The sequence below is a fragment of the Capra hircus genome, chromosome 18 (genome assembly GCF_001704415.2).
Source record: "Capra hircus breed San Clemente chromosome 18, ASM170441v1, whole genome shotgun sequence".
NCBI classification, from domain to species: domain Eukaryota; kingdom Metazoa; phylum Chordata; class Mammalia; order Artiodactyla; family Bovidae; genus Capra; species Capra hircus.
Genome location: NC_030825.1, coordinates 40418951 through 40439541, shown reverse-complemented (window position 1 = coordinate 40439541; position 20591 = coordinate 40418951). Strand labels below are relative to the sequence as shown.

At 43.9% G+C, this 20591-nt stretch overlaps 1 protein-coding gene across 10 annotated transcripts; it reads right to left on the bottom strand.

The window, feature by feature from the left end:
* Positions 493-17519, bottom strand: ZNF821 (zinc finger protein 821). 10 transcript variants are annotated; one of them, XM_018062230.1, is made up of 10 exons: positions 17243-17286; positions 16522-16584; positions 15251-15368; positions 14335-14479; positions 13839-13953; positions 6759-6884; positions 4090-4235; positions 3304-3408; positions 2192-2358; positions 493-1463 (listed from the first exon to the last, which is right to left on the bottom strand). In XM_018062230.1, the coding sequence occupies exons 5-10, from the start codon at positions 13876-13878 to the stop codon at positions 809-811; spliced, it is 1239 nt and encodes a 412-aa protein (XP_017917719.1). In that variant the 5' UTR covers positions 13879-13953; positions 14335-14479; positions 15251-15368; positions 16522-16584; positions 17243-17286; the 3' UTR covers positions 493-808. The 10 variants fall into 10 exon arrangements, with proteins under 10 accessions (XP_017917719.1, XP_017917717.1, XP_017917724.1 ...); XM_018062228.1 differs by having other exon boundaries at positions 13839-14417; XM_018062235.1 differs by lacking the exon at positions 14335-14479 and having other exon boundaries at positions 6740-6884.

Below are 20591 nucleotides of genomic sequence, written 5' to 3'. Positions count from 1 at the left end.
GAACCCAGGTTTCCCACATTGCAGGTGGATTCTTTACCAGCTGAGCCACAAAAGAAGTCCAAGAATACTGGAGTGGGTAGCCCATCCCTTCTCCAGCAGATCTTCCCAACCTCAGGAATAGAACTGGCGTCTCCTGCATTGCAGGCGGATTGTTTACCAACCAAACTATCAGGGAAGCCCCAGTCATGGGAAAGGTGTCTCCTTCTGAGTTTGGAAAAGGAAAGCTGAGTTGAAATAGCTCTTGGGACCACAGGTGAGCCTCATTAGGGTCGTCGGCATGGACCCTCACAAAGCCGGCACTGGTTCTTTCTCAATGTTGCCATTAACTTGTGAAGGGCCAGATAAGTGATCTCTGCTTGGAGAGCCTAAGTGGAGGAGCACTCTCCCTTGGAAAAAGACAATCACTGGAAGTTCCAGCCTGAAAACTTCCATCCAGGTCTTAGATCACTTCATTTGCTAGAATGAAATCAAGAGAAGAGCAGGAAAGGGCAGTAAAGATAAAATTAATTTATTTGCCCTCGTAACTCCGCGGGCCACACTGGGACCCCACAGTCCCATACGCAGACCTTGCAGCAGTGGGCTGGAGAGTTGAAGTGTCTGGAGTGCCTGCTCCCTTGTCCACAGCTGCCTGGAGCCAGGTCCCACCTGACCCCATCATCCTGCTCCCACATGCAAGGGGTATGCAGGTCCACCTGCAACAAACCCGGGCCTGCCTCCGCCGCAAGGACAGGATCTGAGGGTGACTGAGTGAGGATCCCTGTGGGCTCAGGTGGGTGGTGAGCGGGAAGGCAGGCAGGAGGGTGTGGCTTCAGTGCAGAGAGCTGCTGTTCTGCTCTTCAAAGGCCATCTTGCCCAGGAGTTGGCTGTCCAACTCCACCCCACTCACAGGTAGCTGGAAGAAGTTCATTTCGGCTGCTAAGGCTGCCATGGCAGAAGGGTCCTGGCCAAACTGAGCTCGCAACATCATGTCCATTTTCTCCAGCCTCCTCTTGAGCCGCTTGGCCTCCCGCTCCCGGATGAGCCGGGCCTGCCGCTTCTCAGGGGTCTCGTTGGCTCGCTTCAGCCTCATGGCCTCCCGATCTCGTTGCAGCCGGCGTGCCCGCTGCTCGTCTGTCTCCTGCATGCGCTGCAGGCGCTTGGCTTCTCGGTCCCTCATGCGCCTCACCTCCCGCTCCTCAGGGGTCTCATTGTCCCGCCGGCTCTTCTTGGCTGTGCGCTCTCGTTCCAGTCGCTGCAGCCGGACTTCCAAAGGCTCATTCTGCCGACGCAAGGCCCATTTGCGGACACTGGGGGTCTGGGCTTCCAGCAGCTTCCGGTAGGCAGCACAGTTGTTGCACACAAGCAGAATTCCAGCAGGGTACACTGGAGGAGTAAAGGCAATGTCCTTCCCCTCGGCACTGGAGGGGCCCTCACTGTGGGCTGGCGGTAGGGATTCCATATTAAGGACTTCAGGGAGTTTCTCACTGGAAAGCAAAAATTTTGTACAGTTAATGCCATGGTCTAACAAGGCCCTGATTTATTCTGTCCTGCCAGGCCAGTCAGTCCAAGTTCACCACTAGGGGTCAGTTTGAGTACTTGGGAGACCTCCTCTACCTTTCCACTCTTGCCCTTCTTTGGGCCAGGGTGTCTACCAAGTCTTGAAGCCCACCTGGAGTTAGGGACTGAGCCAACTGCCACAGCAAGCCACCAGAAATCAGAGGAGGAGCCCTTACGATGTGCAGTCCTGTTCAAGCCAAACTGATGGTGTGTGTAGGAGTTGTGCAGGGCAGTCCTCCTTGAGGTGGGAGCTGCCGTAGGGGAGGTCCGGTCCATTGGCTTCACCTCCCCCTGCCCGACCCTGCCTTGCACACTAACTAGCAAACGGTGTGGACACTCACACAGCCCCAGGTTTCCTGGACACGGTGGAGACTAGTCCTCCTGTGAGGGTCCTCATGGCCTCTCTAACTTCTTTCTCCATGCTTTATCATGAAGGTTCTTGGACTTCCCACATCTCTTTCCAGATGAAGATATTCTGATCGAGGAAAGACATGAGAATTCATTTCCCTTTGGGGGTGTTTTAACGGAATGGACATATTTACTAGCCTCCTTCCTTGTATTTCCAGAGTCAAGAGTCAGTTGCCTTTGCAATGCCAAAGGAGAAGCCACACCCAGTAATCTGCTCCCAGCACAGAGGTTTAGGTGCCCGGCTAACCTGTTAAACGTGGCATGGCTAGTGAAACGGGCTCCACACACAGCACAGTTCGACCGCTGGTCCTCTGAGTGGATTAAGAGGTGGCGACCCAGTGACCCTGGGGAGCTGAGGGCCCGGCCACAGACAGGACACATGTAGCTCTTGGCGCTCACCACGGCTGCAGTGTGCTGGAAAAGAGAGCCTCATCTGTCAACTCACACCAGCTCCAGGACAAGTTCTACCCATTGAGGAACTACTTTCTGGGAAACATCCCTCTTTCCTTAGTCTTAGAACAAGAACTCTTCTCCCTATTTAGCATCCAGAAAAGGAACAGGCTTATGTTAAAGGGCCTTCAGAAGGGCAAGGCCATCCACACCACTGCTCAGATTTCACTGATTTGAGTTCTGACTATGTTCTGGGATGTGGGGCTGGCTTGGGGAAAAATGAGATGCCACATTCCTCTTCAGAGCCGCAGAAGAATTTTAGCTAAGGATACTTTCTCATGGTCTGTTTGCCCCATGCTGTGTAGGCACAAGTGCACTTTACCATCCTGAGCCACCAGGGAAGCCCAACAAGTGCACTGGAAAGGAGCACTGAAGGCCAAGTCTAGAAGCTGGCTGGGAAGACTGGTACCCAGAAGGTATTTAAATGCACAGCCTTTCCTTCCATCTTTTAATATCAGTCTTCCAAAGAAACGCTTCCCCTCATGACCCAGTGGTCTTTATGGTAAAGCCCAGGCTGCCACGCGTGCCGATGCCTGTTCACTACAAATCATAAGACACATGTGTTCTGCGACTGGACGGTCATCTTGTTCTGATGCATTGGTTTACACTAACTTTCTCCAGTATTTCAGAAACATCTGTTAATTCATTTTTTTCTTCTTTAAAACAAAGCCCATTTCTCTCTCACTATATAAAATATACATTAATTACTTTAGGAAAAAAATGATACTTAATTTTCACAATGTCTGCCTGGGAACCCAGAACATATTCACTCAATGTATCCCACTTATTCTCTAAAGTGGAATCTGGGTGGAAGCATAAACAACCCAAGGTTCTTTCTGGGGTTGGAGGCAAAGGCTAAACAAGTCACTGGTGCCTGTTTTCCGGAGCGGGTGGCTCCCCAATCCATACCTGGTACACGTGAGCAATCAGCTGCTCCCGACTCCCACAGTCGAGCTGGCAGAGGGGACATTGGCAGAGTCCAAGTAATGGGTCAGGATGCAAATTCTCCGTGACCTGCAACACAACAAGTAGGCAATTCACTAAGATGGTTTACCAGTCTCTTCCCTGCCCCTGCTTCTTCTAAAAGGGTATCCTGTTAAAAGTAACACAACCTTTTATCATACATTATTCTCAGGTTCCCATCGTGGGTCAAAGCAGAGTGACGGGGGAAAGGGAATTAAATTTGTTCCCATCTTCATTTTCTCCAAGGCTTCCTGCCATGAAGACATAGAATTACTCCAGAGAGCTTATCTGATTTTTCCCCCCTAAGGTAAACTCTGTAGGGAGAACACTAGCTTTCCCTCCTGCCATGCCTCTTGCAGGAATCCTCAAGAGACAATTTAGTGAAAGGATGGCACCTCATTTAACACTGTGACTGAAATTTGCAAGCGTATTCAAGAGTACATCTCAGGAAGTCAGCTAATAGTTTTACAAAGATGGACATTCTGCCAGAAAGAAGTGGGGAGCTTTGGGAGTAGGAGCTGTGTGTGGGTAAAGTGATATGTGGGAGGGTGGAAAAGGAAGGCTGGGTGTGATGAGAACTATGTGCCTGAGGGTAGGGTACCTGGTGCTGTAAAAGAAGAGAGGCTGCGTCTGAAAACCTGGGAGACCCTCAGAGGTAAGAGTTGCTTCAGGTGGAGAGGCATCTGGACAGAGCAGAAGGGGAAGGGTGCCCAGAAGCCATTTGTCACTTGCCTCACGCTCTGCCACTTTCTTTCCACCAACAGGCTGTTCTGCATTTTCTAACTCTTTTTCCACTTTGACCACTCCTCCATCTTCCTCTGACGTATGGGAAGAGACTTCATCTTGTGTGGTCTCTTCTTCATCTCCCTCACTGTCACCTGGAACACACAAACTGGTCACTTGTTCTGATTTTTGCATGAGTACATCTTGTGTTGCTTTCCACCCAAGAGTTTGCAGCTAAAATGGAAAACACCCCCAGATCTTCCATAATATAGTTGGTATCAGAGCTTTTTTTGAGTACCAATCATGTTAAGTGGAAGCCAGCTCTAACTGTTCCTTATATTGTCATATATACACAAAAGAGAAAATTGGAGGTAAAACTGCATTGGAAAATGGTTATTAAGCCTTGTATATTATCATAAAAGCGATACCTTCTTACACACAGTTCCCAAATATCTCACACTTCAAATCACACCTCCCATGCACCTCACACCATGCTTATTCCGACAACACACCACTTCCAACTTACCAACACTTAGCACTGATTTTATTACTTACTTTTGTCCCTAACCTCACTGCACAGTATCTCCATGGTGTCATACTCTATTCTATTCTGAGACCCACTCGTCTTTTCTCTCCCAACAAACCCCAAGGAGCACTTGTAGAAACACCAAGTTTTTCTTTCTTCTTATCAGTAAAGGAGGTAGTAGGAAATTAGGTAAAAATGTCACTTTCTAGGGGAAAAGCTGCTCAGGACAGTGCAAGAGTTAGTACAGCAACCAACCTCTGGCATTCTGCAGTGGTGTTTGACTCACGGTGTCCTCACCCTGCTAGGAACTCAGCAGTTTAGGCTAAATAAGTCCATTATTCCTGGTGGTTCCTTGGATTATCTGATGGACAACTGAATGCTTAACTGGAGGGAACAAGATATTCTTTACTTCGGGATGAAACATCATTTCTCATGACTATAGTAAGAATTGAGTTTGTTTTAGTTTAGGTGTAGGATGTGGCTGTGCAGAGGTCTGCCTGTGGCTGGGGGATCTGCAAGGTTTGTGTGAGCTGATTTTTTTTTTCTCTGTTATAAAATAGGAAAAGAAATGATTTTTTTTTTTAAAAACATAGTAATGTAAGGAGTTCTTTCTGAAAGGGAAAAAAAAGTGCTAGTACATTGAAGATCCCGAGAGGAAGCCAAACCTGGGGAAGCTGTCAGACTCTAGTCCCGTCCCAGCACCACCTGGATCTTGGACTCTTGGGCCTGAATGTCAGTGAGAGGAATACAGGATGGAGCTTCACCAGGCTCTCTGCATTGGCAGTGGGACTCGGCTTTCTTAGCTAACGATGCTTATCTTCTACTATCCCTTAAGTAATTTCTAAATCTACCAGTAACTGGGCAAAACTGGTCACATTCCCTTTCCAAAGAAAATCTACCCATGTCACCTGCTGGTAGTTACCTGTGTCTCTGTTAGAGACTCCACTTGGTTAGTGGCCTGGATTTGAGCCCTGGAAAGATCTGTGGTGCACGTGCACTACTCCTCAGTCCAAAGGTTTAGTTTGAATCCACTTCAGTAAATAAGGATTGGCACAGATTAAATGACACAATGTTTTCTCATCAGCTTATTTAGTATACTTGTAGTCTAAGACAATACTGTATCAAACACTTTTTGTAATTTCTCAAAAATTCAAATATATCTACTAGAAAGGTTAAAAAAAAAAGTCTGCCATGTAAAGGGGTGATACAACTTTTCCAGAATGGAAACCTACCAGACTTCTATAGATTTGGCATTCCCACCTACTACTAAAACTGGTGGCTCCCACAGATTTTCTAGAAATATTTGGGTTTATTTTTTTATACCTGAGCAATGACTTGCTAAATTACTTTTTATTGCTAACATGTTAGTTTAAATAGAAAATGTAGTGCATAGAAGAGTGCAGAGCTCTCTCCCTCTTCTTTCCTTTCCAACCCCAAATGTGGAGAAAAATCAGAAATGTCAATCTGAATTGATACTAATAACAACCAATATCAGAAGGATCAAATTAGTAAAGTGAGCGTATCATCCTAGAAAATAACACATCTCAAAGTGTATTTGTTTAAGCAAGTCGTGGAACAGATGATCCCTGAGGCTCAACCAGTTACCAGCCACCGTCTTTTCAATCTCTTAATCAAAGGGATCTACTCAGGACGTGGGGTGGGAAGACTTCCACATCAGCATTTTATATGCTATGTAATCTCACTAATAAGCAAATCCTCTTACAGAGCATTAAAACTGGGTCCTCAAGCAAAACTTTCACGAATACCATGCTTATATTTATTAATTATGAATAAATAGATTCTAAGGGACAGGGATTTTCTTTTTTTTCTTATTTGACCTAGCCCAGGGGCTCCTTGCATACTAAACATCCCTATGCCCCTATCAGAGTTATCACAAACCTATCTATGTATGGCACTATGCCAAGTATTGCAGTCCTTGAATTAAAAAAAAATCAAAAACATAATGTCAAACCTGTTCTCTCTCTGAACAAGCATATGACCATACACCTTAGAACACCTGTGGGAACACTGAGGATCCACAAATCTCCTTCATGTCTTCCTCCCAACCCCCATGCACAATCCCCAGAGCACACACACTCTGATAATTCTTCTCCCATTGCCCTGAGTCATTACCAGAAGGTGTAGAACTCACTGCTACTGGAGTCCTGATCTCTTAGTTGTTGGATAGCTTGTCGCTGACTGCCAAGGTCTCCAGGAAAATCAGTTTTCATCATCGCCTGGCGGGCTTGCTCTTCTAGCCCAGCAAATACTTGATCCCCTGGTGGTCACAAGGAAAAATAGTCAGGCCACCAGCTGGGCAGTACATCCCCAGGCAAGCTGGTTGGAAAGGCAGACCATTCAAAGGTAGGAGACAGGCAGGTACCCTGTGGTGGGGTCATTCATCTCCAAGTCAGCTGGTGGCCTCCAGTGGTTTTTGGGCACAGCTACTCTGCCTGGGCAAGAAGCCAGATGCTCTAGAAAGCAGCATTTGCTTCTCTTAAATCCTCCTACTCTTGACTCCTTTTAGAGGTAATAAATTGCTATTATAATGTTCCATCAGGAATGGAGAGACAGAGACAAGAGGAGGCAAAGCGATGGGATGAAGATAGGGCGACAAATCTGGGCATAATTTCGAATCTTGGTGTATTAGCGACATGGCCCTGACTGCCAACTTCTGACTATATAAGCAAGTGCTTCAAAAGATCCATCTAAAAACAATATCTCTGACCCCATCTTTCATCCATTCTCCTTACAAGACATACTATGGAAGTTTTCCCTTGACTCTCTCACATCTATAAAAATTAGTCACAAGCAAATAAAAAATTGGTTCAATGATTGATTAAAAGGAAAATGGACAATATGTGAACTCACTTCTGCTGGGGAACAAACTTCCTGAAACATGCCAACCAGTTCACAACGGGATAATATTTCATTTAGTCTCCTTGGTTTAGTGTGGTCTTTTTTTTTTCCTCTTTGTATAGAGTATCCAAAAGCCCTGGAACCATCCTTGATTGTGCATTTACCCCAAGGAACTCCGCCTGGTGTCTGTGTGGTTATTGAAGAGTTAACATTTAAGTGCTCTTTGATTTCCAAGAGGCCAGGCATAAGGAAAAAAAGAATTGGGTTTCTCAAGGTTTCCATTATCTCAGTCAGAGTGGAAACTACAATCCCTATTCTCCAGCCACCAAGGAAGAATAATAAAAGCCCTAGTGAAACGTCTAACAATAGGCCAGGTGCTTTCTTAATGAAGAGAGAAGGGAAATTAAACAGGCTCAGATTCCAAGGCTGATGCAATGATTTAGGAGAAATGACCTGGTCAAATGACTTGAACAACTAGTCTTCGGGCAGTGAAGAAACTGATGTGAAGTATGACTTCTCAAGTGGCTCAGTGGTAAAGAACCGACCTGCCAATGCAGGAAGCCACAGGAGACACAGGTTCAATCCCTGGGTCAGGTAGATCCCCTGGAGGAGGAAATGGCAACCCACTCCAGTATTCTTGCTTGGATAATTCCATAAACAGAGGAGCCTGGTGGACTACACTTCATGGGGTCGCAAAGACTTGGACATGACTGAGCGACTGAAAACACACACGGGCTTTGTGTGATTCACTTAGGTATTTGTTCAGCAAATATTCAGTGAACATGTCCTATATGTTAAGTGCTGAATGCTAATAATAGTGATTATTTGGCACTTCCTAGTTCCAGGCTGTGTTAAGTGCTTTATAGTTGCTTTGTTGATGTTCAGTCGCTAAGTCGTGTTTGACTCTTTGCGATCCCATGAACTGAAGCAGGCCAGGGTTCCTTGTCCTTCATCATCTCCCAGAGTTTGCTCAAACTCATGTCCATTGAGTCAGTGATGCCATCCAATTATCTCATCCTCTTTTGCCCCCTTCTCCTCCTTTATAGTTGCTACTTCACCTTAATTCTCTGCAAGACTCTTTGTCGTGGGAATTACTATCCATATTTTACTTGGGAGAAAAACTAAGATCTATGGTGGAAATAAAGATTCAAACTCCAGTCTATCCAACCCTTAATAACCATATTTTTCAACTCCTTTCTAGCATAGTTGTAAACAGAAGTTTAAGCGGTTCATTAGAGTGATGTTACCAAAAACAAATGCTTGTCTCCGTGTGATAAGAATAGCTCTGATCCTACTGTCAGTGTTACTTTCCTTCCAGGAGAAACTGATATACACAGTGCAAATATCAAAATAATATCCTCAAGGCCAGTAACGACGGAAGGAACCATCATGTTCCTGGTTCTGACGCCATGTGATGAGTTACCATGCCTGGCTTAGAGTGATATTATGCTGCTCTGAATGACACCGTGAGTGGGAACAGAGATGCTGAAAGTCTAAGTGCACTTCTAGATACACAGCCCTCAAGTAAAGGAAAAATAAGCCGCTTCACGTCAACCTTCATAATATTCAGGATGACACACTGGGTATAAATTATAGCAATGGAGAGCAAAAAATGAATTCTTTGTTACAGTGCCTTCTCTTTCCTCTCTGCAGGAGTAAAATATTGAATTTCTCCTTGTTGGTTCCTCTGTAACCACAAGACCAAGGCCAACTGGAACAGTTAATGAACTCTGGGTAAATGCATGTTTTTGGACCTGGTGGCCGTGGCAGGTATGACACTAAGGAATAAGTTATGTACTAGCATATAATTATCAAGGGGCAGACCATCCGCATCAAAGACATCACTAAAAAAGCCCATCTAGAAACCAGCTAGGTTCTGAACACACCAAGAATCTACGCTTTCCCCTCCTTTCTTAATGGGGAATCACCACTGGATTAGAAGGACATCTGAAAGGATATGTACTTTTTAAGATCAGCTAGTAATTCAGTCTAGTCTCCATTAACCTGGGCTAAAATTTTACTTCTCTTGATGTTATCTAAATATTTAGGCCTTCACAGAACAGAGAAGAGTCTGTATAATACAGCCATCCTATCCAGGACTTTTGGGAGCATTCTCACCTTGGATAGTTGGGCTATATTAATTCTGTTATTCTTTCCTTTGGCAGTTTGGAAAGAAAAGCTATGGTCCCATATTTTATTCCACTCCTGACTTGGGAAAAAGGCTAAGGTAAACTTTACTCCTCAGGAATATTCCTATTTTAAATATCAACATAAAGCAAACTATATAAAAACTATAAAAAAGGATTATTTCATAAGAAGGTAGTGATACTTGCTAAAAGTATGTCATATTAACTCAGGTATAATATGATCTATACAGATACTAGTGGTTAAGAAGTGTTACACAATTGCCTGCTTTTACAGTGTAGAATTATTATTTCCTTCTATCTTGAGACTATTGGAGTAGGTTAAAAAAAATCCTCTGGTTTTTAGATATCAATGTAAAGTAACCATCTTATTTAATTAACATGGGTATTTATTTGTCTATTGATAGTTGAGAAAAAGTCATCTAAGCTCAACAGTAAAAAGCAAGGTGCTACCTCTCATTTTTATGGTATGAAATCTAGATACTGTTGGTCTGATTTGGCTAAGGTTTTTTAGACCAGATAAGAATAAAGTCACACAAGCAAGTCTGTAGAACAGATGAGAAGCCTGAAATAAAGATTTTACAATTCTCTTTCTTGAGTCTTTGGTGCAGTTAAATAAATGCAATGTCTGGTGGAATGAAATTAAGTAAAGCAGTTGAGACATTTTCTAGGAGAGATGTCGAATTCAGAATAAAATCAGTTAGTGTTAGGAATGAGGTGCTTAGGATTCTTTTTCTAGCTTACAGTCTCCGTAACTGAGGTGCTACCACATGATGGGAACAGAACCATTATCTTACAAGGATGCTGACAATGAATAAAGACAAAACCAACTGCACATTTTAGAAGATGAGGGACTTTAAAGCCTTTTTTCCTACTTCTATGTAAAAGTTACAAAACTTTAATTGAAGTTGGAAGTTTTCAGTCTCATATATAATTTGAAAACAAAAGTCTCTTAAGAAAAAGTTTTCCTTTACTTAAGTGGTTTGCTTGGTACAAACACATCAAATGAAAGTGTGCAAAGGACTGTATTTGAAACCACTCTAGAAACAGTTTACAGAAGTTTGTACTCAGAAGGGGGTGAGATAAGGAAGGAGGGAGGGAAGAGATCTAACCGAGATCTCAAGCTATCAGCAGTTCCTCTGTAACTAACAATAATTCTGGACTTCTATTCCAAAAGCTCTGCATCAAGTCTATTAACCAACTGGGCAAAACATAAAGAGTGCCTAGATGTTTCTGGGAGAAGGAGAGATCATGACGATAATTTAGATCCAGATACAGTCCTGAGGAAAACCAAGTATATGCCAGAGCACCCTGTGCGTTGGCTTCTAAAGTAGATCTGACAGATGCTGCCGTGCTACAGCAGTGCGATTCTTAATGTATTCTTTCAGGCGGGCTTTGAGCTTCATGCCACACAATGCTTTTCTTCCCAGAAAGCAGATCTGATGGAGCTCAGCCATTACTCTGCTCAAATGCCGATTGGCTTTGACATTTAAGCAAAGCTTCTGCAGACCTTCCCACCTCCCAGAACTTGAATCCATTCCATTTACTTTAAATAGAGGAGAGGCATTAAATTCAGTATATTTCATTGGTTCTATTTCACCACAAGGGGACAGAAGGCTCACGTGGTCAGAAGACTGAAATTATTAATTTCCACTTGTCATTATTATCATGGGAAACGAGAAAATGACCTTTCAAAAAAGGGAGGATCAGCTTTAGTCCCCAAATAGTAAATAAGCAGAAGATCGCCAGAGACTAGCAAATCTCAGGGTCTTTCTTCTTTCTTAGTCCATCGTATGAGATACATTCATAATTTCCTGCCCAAAGGTCCCCTCCTTGAAGGTCTGCTTTTTAGCTGCACCTGAACCTTGCCGTTCATAACCCTCTTAATGGTCACCAGTGCAGTCTGCAAAGTCCCACCCGCCCCACCACTGTACTATGATATTCACTAGCTCAACTCTAGAAAACTGCATTTCTGCAGCTGCAGATACGGTATTCCCTTCTTCTCTATGGCCTGTGTTCCAACTCCAATAGCAGCTCACCCTGGCTTTGAGTGACTACCATGGGAAGAGATGCGGCTATGGATTTATGCTATGTGGGTGTAGGAATCTGCCACACAAGCATTTACTGGCTCACCTGGACTGATCACAGTCATATATCATCTCTGTGAGCTACATTCCTCCAAGTCTCTTTGGACAGGTGGCTTTAATAGGTAAATCCAAACTCCAGTGACTGCCTTATTTGTGAACTCATCACTCTACTAAGAGTTCCTTTCCTACCCTGCCTTCTTGGGGAAACATCTGTGTCTTTATCAATATTCATCTTCAAACCAGAGCAGAGAAGACAATCCTTCTGAACTTCTGTATCCAATTACCTATGCTACAGATACTTCATCTTAGCTCTCTTGACAATCCTCACATTTAGGGCCACTAAATTTCACTGTTTTGGCAGCAATTTCTAAATTGTTCCTGAACCACTCACTTTTATATTAAGCAGCCTTCCAGATCCACTTACTATAGAAAACACTCTGAGAAGCATCCAACCTGCTCTGTTTTATACAACTCTTCTGGGACTTGAATAGAAGAATTAATTGTATATGAATGTTTGCCACCCTAAACTCATTTAATCTATAACATACTGAAGTCCTCTTAATTCCTCTGTACCTATGGTTTTCTCTCCTACTCTTGAAATTACCCAATAAAATAAAATAAGGTACACACTGTTTGGCATACAGTATCTTTTTAATAAATTTTAGTCCTTTTAACTCCTTGACTAACCTACCTCTCAAATGTAGGATTTCTTTCCTTAAAAAAAAAAAAATCTTTCAAATGTTCTAATGCTGAATTCCCTTCAAATGTTGCTGTGCTTTAGTCAGTCCTCCATAACAACAGGGGGCTATTTGCCTCTTTTTTATGTTTGAATGAAGATATTTATCTGCTCAGAACAAGGGAAATTGGTTACTGGTCTCAAATCTGTGTAAATATGTTAATGCTAATTTAATAAGGCCCTTTTGAACACCTACTCTGAGGAGTGCTGCTTCCCTGATGGCTCAGTGGTTAAAAAAAAAAAAAAATCCACCTGCCAAGCAGGAGATGGGTTCAATACCTAAGTCAGGAAGTTACCCTGGAGGAGGAAATGGCAACCCACTCCAGTATTCTTGCCTGGGAAATCCCATGGACAGAGGAGCCTGGCGGGCTACAGCCCACGGGGTCACAAAATAGTTGGATATGACTTGGTAAGTAAACAACAACAAATCTGAGCAGTGCTAAAAGTTGAAAGGGAGAGCAGGAATTATATATGGGACATAGTGTCTGCCCTCCAGAAGTTTACAATTCAATTACTGAACTAAAACAAACATATGAACCTGCTGACAAATAATGCAAGGCAGTAAAGCATGGCCGTTTCCTGTTACCAGTCTCTCCTTCATGTGATCCACTCCGCACAATGCTTTGTGGTCTAAATGTCACTCCACTATCCGTAAAACCTTACAGTATCTCCTTACAGTCACAATGAAGTATGAACTTGGCCTGGCCTTCAGGCCTCTGCAATGTAGAGTTAAACATCTCCAACCTCATTGTCTGTGGTTTCTGAACGAATGAAACTTTTGCTTCATACAAAGTCTCCTTGTTCCCTGAACATATCATGTGCATTCCCTCTTTGTATCTTCGCTCATGCAGTTTCCCCTACCTGATTTTACCTCTCCTTTCCTCTGTTTTAAAAAAACCTACCTTCTACCTTCTAAAGCCCAGTTCAAAGTCATGTTGTGGGGCCTCTTCTATCAAGCATGCCCTCGCTACTTCAGTCCATGGAGTTCTCTCCCTCCTCTTAACTTCTGTAGTACACACAGTGCACAGCATCCTTATTTGACACTTAGCATAGATTATCTTGCTATATGCTCATCTACCTCTCTATATATCTGTGGCTACACTTAAGTCTTACGTATCATTTTATTGTTTTATAGCCTTGGTATCTAGCACAAGGCTTTGCACAGAGTAGGAACCCTATAAATATCTGTTAATGTGAATACTAAGGATGAATCAAGAACACCTATTCCTAAGACAGGTTTCCAAGACTTCCCCTAGCACAGACACACTTTAAATCCATCACATTTGACACCTTTGACTCTTTTTTGCTTCAAGAATGAGTGTGAGCCAATCACCTAAATTCAGATTCCTCTTCCATTCCAACCCTCAGCATTCCCAGGTTTCAGAAGAAAAAAGCCCCATACTCACAGTGAACTTTATTTGGATTTGTCTGTTTCCGACGGGACATGTTTCCCTGATCCAAGAGCTCTGGCTTTTCCCAGTTTCACGACTGGATGTTACCACCTCCTTGCAAGGTGCTGACCTACAATAAAAAGGATAATGTTAGCATGTGTCATTCAGCCTGGAAATTATACACAATTAAAAGATAAAAGACTTTTTAAAATAGTTTTTGAGCATATAAAACTCACCATTTATAAATTACTGTACTACTTAAAGAGAGAAATGAATAAATCTCTAGCATAACATTAAGGTCCCAGGAAGTTTGAGAGGGGAGTCTAAAGGATTTAGAGAATTCCACTCTAAATCCACCTGTGGAATCCAGAATACTGTTAAGTAATCATGTTCAAGGTCACGGGGTAGAAAAGAAAGTGAAAAACTCAGGCAACCAGCATTAGACACACTGTGGGCTCACCCCACAAATTGTAAAAGGAAGCAAAGGAAGCTCAAGAGGGTGGCAGCTCACATGTCACATGCCCTCTGGAAGTCAAATCCTGCAATCTGCACCAATGGGAGCCTCCAGATGTTTTTTTCAAGAGGTTATGTCTCCTGGAGAGGACAAAGGCACCACATTCCTGTGAAACAGGAACTATCTCAAAACTCTTGGGCACCTGTCAATGAAAACACGGGGAGTAGAGCCTCTATCTAGTGATGTAGGCACAGTGCCAGGCACTGTGGATGACAGGGCACTAAAGCAAATCAGACTTCCAATGCTGAAGATGGGCTTTCACCAGAAGAGCTGGGCGCCATCCACATTGTTGAGTACTAATTCAATTCCCCAATGTGAAGTTATCAACCTGGCCCTGCTCACATGCTCCCAGGTGGTGGTCAAAGTTAATAACTGTAGTGCCTCTTCTCAATCCAGCCTCTGTGTAGCAAAGAGTGGGAAGAACAAAGAGAAAAAGTCCCCAAATGAGACCTGTTGCAGAGACATGCACCTGCTTCCCTGAAATAGGAGGAAACAGATACTTACGCCTACAGTTCCTGGTTAGTTATAAGAAAGGCTTTCCCAGCATTAAGTGTTGTTAGAGAGTCTGAAATGGATTAGTAGAGGAAGCTGTGAATTTTCTTTGAAAGACAGAGTGAATAAACAGACATAGATTGAAAAGAGAGATATTCTCTTTCCTACCAAAGATAAGAATGTGGACCTGATCACCCTCAAACTTTTCTTTCAGTTCCTGCCTTCTCAAATTGTACTCACACTGAATAAGCAAATATAAAATTGTAGTTTACTGCCTTAAGAGGCATTATGAGAGGTTTACTTACTACTATCTATACTTTGCACTCAAGTTAGTGAAGACTTGCCTCCTGTTATGCCAACTAACTCCTCTATGTAGCTAGAAAGGACCTCAGACCTGTAATCAGATCCTGCCTCCCCTTACCAAAAGAAGAAAGAAACCGCAAATGGCAAAGACAGGCCTCCACAGGAAGTGGCAAAGGAAGCAGCTTTCAGGCAGTCTTCTATCATATCTGCATATCAAACACAGTTCTTTTTCAGACCTTTAATTAAAAAAAAAAAAACACTCCAAATGTATACAGTAAAAATCAATTTTAAGGTAGAATGCTGAGTGCTAATGTTAATGAAATGTGTTCTCTAAGTTTTGTTTGTGTAGATGATTTCTTTTTAATCAAGTAGTTATGTCATAAACTGAAGCGGTGAGTGAATATTACACTTTGGGTCTTTTTCTGTAAGTCTGTGGAATCACAAAACAGAAAGTTGAATGAAATGCAGGTTGCCTGTCATTTTTTCCCCCACATTTGCAGAGCTATAGCTCTCTATTGTATAAGGAAGAAATGAAATCTTAACTAATATTTACATTTTCTTCCCATCAAGATCTGAAATTGAAACTATGAGATAAAGGCAATAAAGTTCCTTCAAAAGAAGGCCAAATAATTTGAGACAGGCTCTATTCAGATCATCTTGGTGAGGCAACAATACTGAATACTAAACAATACTAAAGCTACAAGTCGGAAACAGAGATCAGTATTTGCATATTTAAATCGCCAGTGTCCACTGCATCTCACAATCCTCCTAGTGGTCAAATGAGGAACCAGCCAGATGGTACCCAATGGGATTGACTTCACACCTGAGGGATTGAAGGGAAAACAAAAGCAAATATTCTTACCTCCCTCAAAAAAAAAAAGAAAGCCTGTGGGGTTTTGGACTCTTGAAAATAAATGTCATTTACTTAATTAACAATTAAAAAACCTAGCACTGGAGGTACATTCTTGACTGCACAACAAGATTTCAGAGATTAGCCAATTGTTTTACAGCAGTAAAAGCTAATGAATTCCATAGACACAGTGCCCTAAAGTTCACTAACTCAGTTTTACTTTCAACACTGACTCAGTTCCCAAGTCGTAATCCGAAACCCATACAAAAATGTACATGGATAGCCTGAACATCACTATCTGGAAGAAAAAGAGGATGGGAAGATTCAGGTTTACAAGGGATCCTATTTTAAAAGGGAGGCAGCTTTGTCCATCTTTAACACAAGGTTAAGAATCCTTGGGAGGGAGGCCAATAACTCCTCTTAACACTGTCCCTGATCTCTCACAGGTGTTAGGCTGCAGGTTCCAGGGCACGCCACAGACTTCAGCAAGGAAAAAATGGGTGAAATCCAAGCTTTAAGAAAAGAGGGTTCACTCCCACCTCCAGATCTGGTGCAGTTCCCACGGAGCAAAGTAAACTCGCCTGAATCCCAGTGGTTTGTACCTGCCAGAAAGGAGAGGACAAGAAAGCTGGTCACGTAGCCGCCTCCCGGTTCACCCTGTTCCCGCTTCTGTTTGGTCCGGAGATTGTGTATACTCAGCCGAGACGGTCCCTCTGGCTTCCTGAAGCAGGAGCACAGGTAGATTCCCGGGAATTATCAGCCAAGAGCCAGAGGTCTTCCGAGGCGGCTCAGACAATACGGTCTTCTCAGAAATCTAAATTTAGAAGCCTTTCTGGAGACGGCGGCTCCGGACTGATACCCGGGTCGGCACCCTCACGCCCATCCTCTCCCTCCCCCAGCTCCAGCCCAGCCTGTCAGACGCCGGGGCCGTCCCGGCGGTGCCCGGCTGAGACCGACCTAGGCCCACGCGGGGAGGGCGGCGGCGCGGACACCCCTCCCGCGCCCGAGATCGCCAGAGGGACGGGAAAGAGGGACGGCCGCGGCGGGGAGTCAGCCGGGTCCAGCCGCGTCGCGGGAGCCGGGGGCAGGGGGAGGGTCAGAGCCAGGACGGCCCCCGCCCCCCAGGCCAGAGTGAGCCCCTGGCCCCTTCCCCAGACGCAGACTGACAAAAGGACCGACAGCCGGCGACCAAGGGAGGGGGCGAGGAGCCCCTGCATCCTCAGCCTGGTGCCGGATGGAAAGAGTCGGGGGTCTTTTTACCCGGCGCCTCGGCGCTCCGCGGCGCTCCGGGTCCCTGGGCCCCGCCTCCGGACAGACAGACCGCCGGACAATGGGCCCCGAGCCGTAGCTCGGGCCCGCCGGGCCGGGGCTCTCCGCGACTGGGCCCCGGCGGGCAGAGGGCAGCTCCGGGTCGTGCCGGTGGTGGGGAGCCGAGGGGCGGCGCTGCAGACGGACAAAGCCAACAGCAGACAGACAGACTGAGGGGGAAAAGATGGCGACGCGGGTGGCGGGAGCGCGCTGCTCGCGCACCCGCAGCGAGTGGAGCGCGTGCACGAGTCTCTCCTCTTCACCCCCCCGCCTCCCCCCTTCTTCAGCTTGGTCCCCCTCCCCGCTCCCCAGGCGCGCGCCCGGAGGCATGGGCGGGGCTTATAGGGAGTGGGTCCGGGGAGGCGGAATCTAAGAGAGCATCCAATCACAGACATTCGAGAGGGGCCTCGTCTGCATCCTCGCCCCGCGGAGACCACCCAGCTTCGCACTCTCCAAGGTCTTTCTCTCGTCCTGTCAGCTCCTCAGCTCCCCTTATCGTCTTCTGAACCCTTTAACTTCACCCTGACTGTCAGCTCTGATCCTGGTTTCCTACCCCACCTTCGAGTTCAGCCACAAAACCCACATCCCCCAACCACAGTTCCACCACAGGCTCCCCCTCTCCTTAGCCCAACCTTAGCCTCCCCGTTTCCCCAAACCCAAACACTCTTCCCTTCATTTCCCCACATCTCACGGTTTCTTCGGGCCCCTAAGGCATTAAATGTGACCGAGACCTAGGGGTCACGGACCACTGTGGGAGGGGCTAGGTTCAGCTGTCAGAAACTCGGAGGAGAAAAATCTTTAATTCCTTTTAGACATGTAAGTCTCGAACATGATTCTCAACTAATAACAGTAGCTGTACACCGGCGGCATAGGATTAATTCAGAGAAGGGTAACTTGTAGCATTGTTGCCACTTAAGAGACATTTGGGTCAATTGAGAGTGGTTAGACTCATTTCTTAACAAAACACTTCTTTCCCCTCTCATCTTTCCCTTCTGTTTCCTCACCACTTCCCTTCCTTACCTCTCATTCTGTCATCCCTCTCATTGCAGAATGTGTGTCTGCCTTTGATAAGGCTCACTTGGAGAAGTAGGGCATGCGGTGGAAAGAAGGTGAAATCTGATATTAGAAGATCCAGTTTTGAGTGTGCTGCTTACAAGCCTGGTTACTTGGGGCAAGTCACTTCTCTATTTTGAACCCCTGCTTCCTAAAATGTGAAATGGATAATAGTGTAATAATTCCTAGTCTCTACTGTCGTAGGGTTGGTGTACCGATTAAGTAAAATGAATATATGGAAGCGTTATGCATGTATCCCGTATGATCACTGACCTTACAAAGAGGAGGCTAAAGAGAATGCTGACCTTTGCTTATAAAGCAACAAGTCCTGGTATTTACATAAAGCACTCTTGCAAAATGGCTTTTCCAGAAATCTCTCAAGAGATGATATCATTGTCTCCATCTTGTGTTTAATGTGAGAGGATCTTGTTCCTTCACAATTCTTTGGTAAATGGCTTATTCATTCATTGTGGCTGGGATTTGAGGTAGAAATTATTATTCTTGAACTTCAGTTAAATTTCATTTTAAAATAAAAAATTAAAATTTCCTTTAAAATTTTGATTTCTGGGTAGGTAACCAGAAAATGGAATATTCTCATCCAACCAGAAGGTTTCTAGACAGTGTAAGAATGCAAGCTGGAATAAACACTGGCTTTTGTACTTAACAGTAATTCTTCATGAGTTTAGACTGAGGGATACAAATACGGCTCTATTATGTCACTTTAAAATTGACATAGTTGACATTTTCATCATGAAAATAGCTAGCAGGTAAAGCATTAGGAAACAGCCTCCAGGGAAATTTCTTGGCTTCATCATATACTAATGTGTAATACTGGGTGGTTGGTTTCATCTACTTGAACTGCAAGTAAAATAGAGTCATAATAATGCTATTTTTAAAAACTTCATGTACCCTAGAAATTGGCTTACCTGGTGGCTCAGACAGTAAAGAATCTGCCTGCATTGCAGGAGACGTGGATTCAATCCCTAGCTTGGGAAGATCCCCTGAAGAAGAAAATGGCAACCCACTCCAGTATTCTTGCCTGGGAATCCCATGGACAGAGAAGCCTGGTGGGCTATAGTTCCATGGAATCACAAAGAGTCAGACACAACTGAGCAACTAATATACACACACACACACATAAACCCTAGAAATGCCTCTGAGGTGTTATGATTCAGGGTTATAGTCAAACAAGGGAAAAATTATTAAATAAGAAATTAGTTTATATTTTCTCTGCTGTCACCTAAACATGTTCTGGATCTAGAAGACTTTTTTATTAATCTTGGGGTTTTTTTTCAGCTTCACTTTTACTTTTACTTTCCCAGTCTACTTATGAACTAATGCTATTATTTTGCCACTTTAACTATATTAACTTTCCCTTGGAATATCCTCTTGTTTATATTTATTGGCTCCTGCAAAAACCTTATTAGAGCTTTACATTATGATAATATTGGTAGGATAACTTAAAGAATTTCATTTACAAATTATTATGATTTATAATGTATAATTCACATACCATGAAATTCACCCTTTTAAAGTAAAGCTCAGTGGATTTTAGTATGTTCACAAGGTTGTGAAAAATCACAAGTATTTAATTCCAAAACATTTTCATCACCTTGAACAGAAACCCCAGACAGCTGTCAATCCCTCTTCTTCCTCCTTCCAGCCTCTTTCAATCACTAATCTTTGGGTCTCTATGGATTTACCTGTTCTGAACATTTAACATAAATGGAATCATACAATAATGGGCCTTTGTGGCTGGCTCCTCTCACTTAGTGTGAAATTTTCAATGTTCACCCACGTTGCTATGTGTGTGTTAGTACTTCATTCCTTTTTTTGGCCAAATAATATTCCATTGTATGGATATACCACATTTACTTCCATTCATCAGTTGATAGATATTTGTGTTGTTTCCACTATTTGGCTCATCTGAATAATGTTGTTGTGAACACTTGTGTACAATTTTATGTGATCATGTTTTCAGTTCTCTCAAGCGTACACCTAGGAGTGAAATTGTTGGTTCATATGGTAACTCTGTGTTTAACATTTTGAGGAACTGTCAAACTTTTGCCCAAAGAGCCTGCATCATTTTACATTCCTACCAGTGATGAATGGGAGTTCCAGTTTCTTCATGTCCTGTGCTACACTTATTAATGTTTGTCTTGTTCATTATAGACATTGTAATACAGTGAAGTGATATCTCACTGTGGTTTTGGTTTGCATTTCCCTGATGACTAAGATGTTACTTTGC